At 47.8% G+C, this 3,525-nt stretch overlaps 1 protein-coding gene across 1 annotated transcript; it reads right to left on the minus strand.

Annotated features, from left to right (window-relative positions):
* Positions 1 to 469: 469 nt before the first annotated feature.
* On the minus strand, positions 470 to 3,026 carry LOC106533160 (E3 ubiquitin-protein ligase UBR2; the record flags this gene model as incomplete). The annotated part of the gene is given in 7 exon segments (XM_014029400.1): positions 470 to 631; positions 714 to 807; positions 1,020 to 1,228; positions 1,325 to 1,503; positions 1,708 to 1,791; positions 2,698 to 2,807; positions 2,924 to 3,026. Coding segments are annotated over 7 exon segments (941 nt in total), but the record flags the coding sequence as incomplete, so codon positions are not given.
* Positions 3,027 to 3,525: the final 499 nt, after the last annotated feature.

The following is a 3,525-nucleotide window of genomic DNA, read 5'->3' on the forward strand; positions in this document are numbered from 1 at the left end:
CGTAACATATTCAAAGGGAAGGAGTAACGTAACATATTCAAAGGGAAGGAGTAACGTAACATATTCAAAGGATAATTAGCAGCACTGGTGTGTATGTAGTTGACAGGTGTAACTGCCGTCAGGTGGGCAGGTGTGTTGTGTGTGTAGCTGAGGACAGGTGTACCTGCCGTCAGGTGGGCAGGTGTGTTGTGTGTGTAGCTGAGGACAGGTGTACCTGCCGTCTGGTGGGCAGGTGTGTTGTGTGTGTAGCTGAGGACAGGTGTACCTGCCGTCAGGTGGGCAGGTGTAGTGTGTGTGTAGCTGAGGACAGGTGTACCTGCAGTCAGGTGGGCAGGTGTAGTGTGTGTGTAGCTGAGGACAGGTGTACCTGCATTCAGGTGGGCAGGTGTGTTGTGTGTGTAGCTGAGGACAGGTGTACCTGCCGTCAGGTGGGCAGGTGTAGTGTGTGTGTAGCTGAGGACAGGTGTACCTGCTGACAGGTGGGCAGGTGTGCGGCAGCAGGGGGATCACAGTGTTACTTAAACACTCGCAGAGTGGACATAAAAACTCTCCTTTCTCCACATCGTAGCTGGTGTGACCTCTGAGACGCTGCTGACGTCTCTGCTCCTTCAGCTGCACCGCCTCAAAGTACCTGAAGACAAACAGGTGTGGAGGACTCACATTACCTGCCCTGTGAGCTGCTGATTGGTCAGATTAGAGCTGCGATGCCTCACCTCTGCCAGCAGGTGGCATGCATTATGTGTCCACAGCTGGCTGTGTGGATCCCCAGGGACAGGTCAGGGTGCATGAATAAGGGCTCATGGTGCTCTGAGAAAGACGGACAAGTTGAGCAGCAATCAGGAGCAGACAGGTGAGTGTCACACAGGTGTGTGTAGCTCAACAGGTGAGTGTCACACAGGTGTGTGTAGCTCTCAACAGGTGAGTGTCACACAGGTGTGTGTAGCTCAACAGGTGAGTGTCACACAGGTGTGTGTAGCTCAACAGGTGAGTGTCACACAGGTGTGTGTAGCTCAGCACACCTGGGTTAGGAAGGCTGCGGCTGCGATTCTTGGACAGAACTGTGGACCTCTGGATGAACGCTGCCAGGACCATTGCTCTGCCGTGACCTTTGACCTCTTGTTCCTCCTGACACAGAATGCAGGTGACCACCTGACGGCGCTCTGCCCTGCCCATCCTCCAGGGACCAACGCACACCTGAGAGGAACAGGTGAGCTCTGAGCTGGGAGGACTAGAAGGAGACAACCAAAACATTTGGATGAGCAGGACACAGCATGTGCACACATTAGCAGCTCCCAGGTGTTTCCAGGTGTGTGAGCAGGTGTACCTGTGCTCGGCAGCAGAGGTGGAAGCCTCCAACTCCTCCATGCTCTGCTGGAACAGCTCTTTGTTCTCGTTGATGAAGTGTTTCTGCATCTCTGACATCTGAGCCATGATCTTCTCCCTGCGGAGCCGAGCCATCTCTGCTTTCCTCTTCCTCTCTGCCTTGTCCTTGTCCCTCATCGTCTGCTTACAACAACGACAACGTCCCGGGAAATCAATCAATCAATCAATCAATCAATCAATCAATCAATCAATCAATCAATCAATCAATCAATCATTAAATAAATTAATAACCAGTCAGTCAGTCAATCTTCACGTTGTTTCTTATATTGGAACAATAAAACAGTTTCCATCAGCCACAGGTAAAGAACAGGAAGTTGTTCTGACCTCCTCCAGATGCCAGCCCTGGTTGGCCGAGGTGCTGAATGTAGATGATGTTCGCTCTCTGATGGTTTTAATGTTTCCCACCATCTGTTCACCAACACACACACACACACACACACACACAGACACACACACACAGACACATCAGCTGGACGTCCACCTGCCACCCATCCCTGCAGCTGGGACAGCAGTGTTTGTTTATGATTTTCTTCATGTAGAAACTGGACTGTGGTGGTCTCAGATACAGGTTTAAAGTCTCCTGTAATGGTCTCTGAAGGACTGAGAAGTTCTTAGTCATCAGAGAACGTCAACACAACACCAACTGGACTTCTTTAGTTGTGATTCAGTTCAAATAAACTGAATAGAGTTCTGTTCCTGCAGGTCCACGTGGAGTTTAAACTGAAAAAACTAAATAATTCAGTCTAATGAAGTCAGCATTCAGCTGTAAATCTTCACTTATTACAGTTTCCCACGCTGAGCAGCACACCTGGGATGCAGAAGCTCGGTGTGGTTTGCTTGGCATGAAAATCCATTTCCTCTAAAGCATTTTGAATTGAAAAAGGACTGCACTGAGAAGTATTAGGATCCCAGCAGACATGGTTTCACCAGGGGTTTGCTAGTTGTTCCTGTTGATGACCTGCAGGAGTCGTGCAGGAGGGGTGTTCTGTGGTGAGGAAGCTCAGCTTGGAGACACAGTCCAGAGGAGGAGCTGGTCCTAAAAGGAGGTTCTAATCCCAGCCTGCAGTTTGTGCTCCCCTGCCTGCTGCCTCAGGACACTGCAGGATTTATCCAACATGAATGAGTCACAGTCAGACTCTGAGCATGTTGTTGATGAGAGGATAACATTAGAACGTGATATAAAACTCAGAAAGGCTGCTGCTTTAAATGTTTCCCTGTTATTTATCAGAACTAGTAATGTTTAGGAGGTGAGCCTTCTCTTTTCTTCCAGGAGCCCCTGTAAACTGAGCAGACCACAGTGACATCAACACGTACCTTTAGAATCCAGGTGATCATGTCTTTGTGGACCTCCAGGTGAGGTGCGTTCTGCAGACTCTCTAATAAAGCCAGAACACTTCCTGAAGTACTGGGACCTTCACCTGGACCTGGACACACACAGACAGAATGAAGGAGACAAAACAAAAACTAGAAAAAAAATATTTCAGACAAATCAGAAATACTACATGAATGACTTCATGTTTGTGTGTGTGTGTGTACTGACGTGTGATCTTAGATGTGTAGTTAAAAATGATGTCGTCCTCTGTGCTGCTGTTCTCCAGCTGCTGCTGCTCCTCCAGCAGAGCCATGCCCACCAGGTGGAGTGTCTACATGTGGGAGGACAAAGGGAACGCACAAACACAGGAGTCACATCAGCCAGTTCACCATCACCTCACCTGGTGCTTCCAGTTCGTTTTAACCCACTCCACTGGGAGCTGCTCTCAACCTTTTACATAGCAGATACAGAATCTGATTTATAAAACTGGAACAAAGACCAGAACATGAATGTTAGACTAAAACTGAACAAACAGCTGGATACAAGTACTTGTTAAAACTCAGGCCTGTACTGTTTGTCCCTAGAGTACCCAGTGTACATGTAGGCTATATATATATCTACACAGTATCTCACAAACGTGAGTACACCCCTCATATTTTAGTAAATATTTAATGACACTTTGATAAAACAGTCAGTGTACAGCCTGTGTAGTGTCCCTGAAACAGTCATTACTGTGTAAACCACTGGCAACAACAACTGCAGTGTTTCCATTAATTCAGAAATGTTATTAAAGTCACGTGAATACGTTTGTTCTCATGATAAGTCATTAC

The sequence above is a fragment of the Austrofundulus limnaeus genome, unplaced genomic scaffold, assembly GCF_001266775.1.
Source record: "Austrofundulus limnaeus strain Quisiro unplaced genomic scaffold, Austrofundulus_limnaeus-1.0 Scaffold897, whole genome shotgun sequence".
Taxonomy (NCBI): domain Eukaryota; kingdom Metazoa; phylum Chordata; class Actinopteri; order Cyprinodontiformes; family Rivulidae; genus Austrofundulus; species Austrofundulus limnaeus.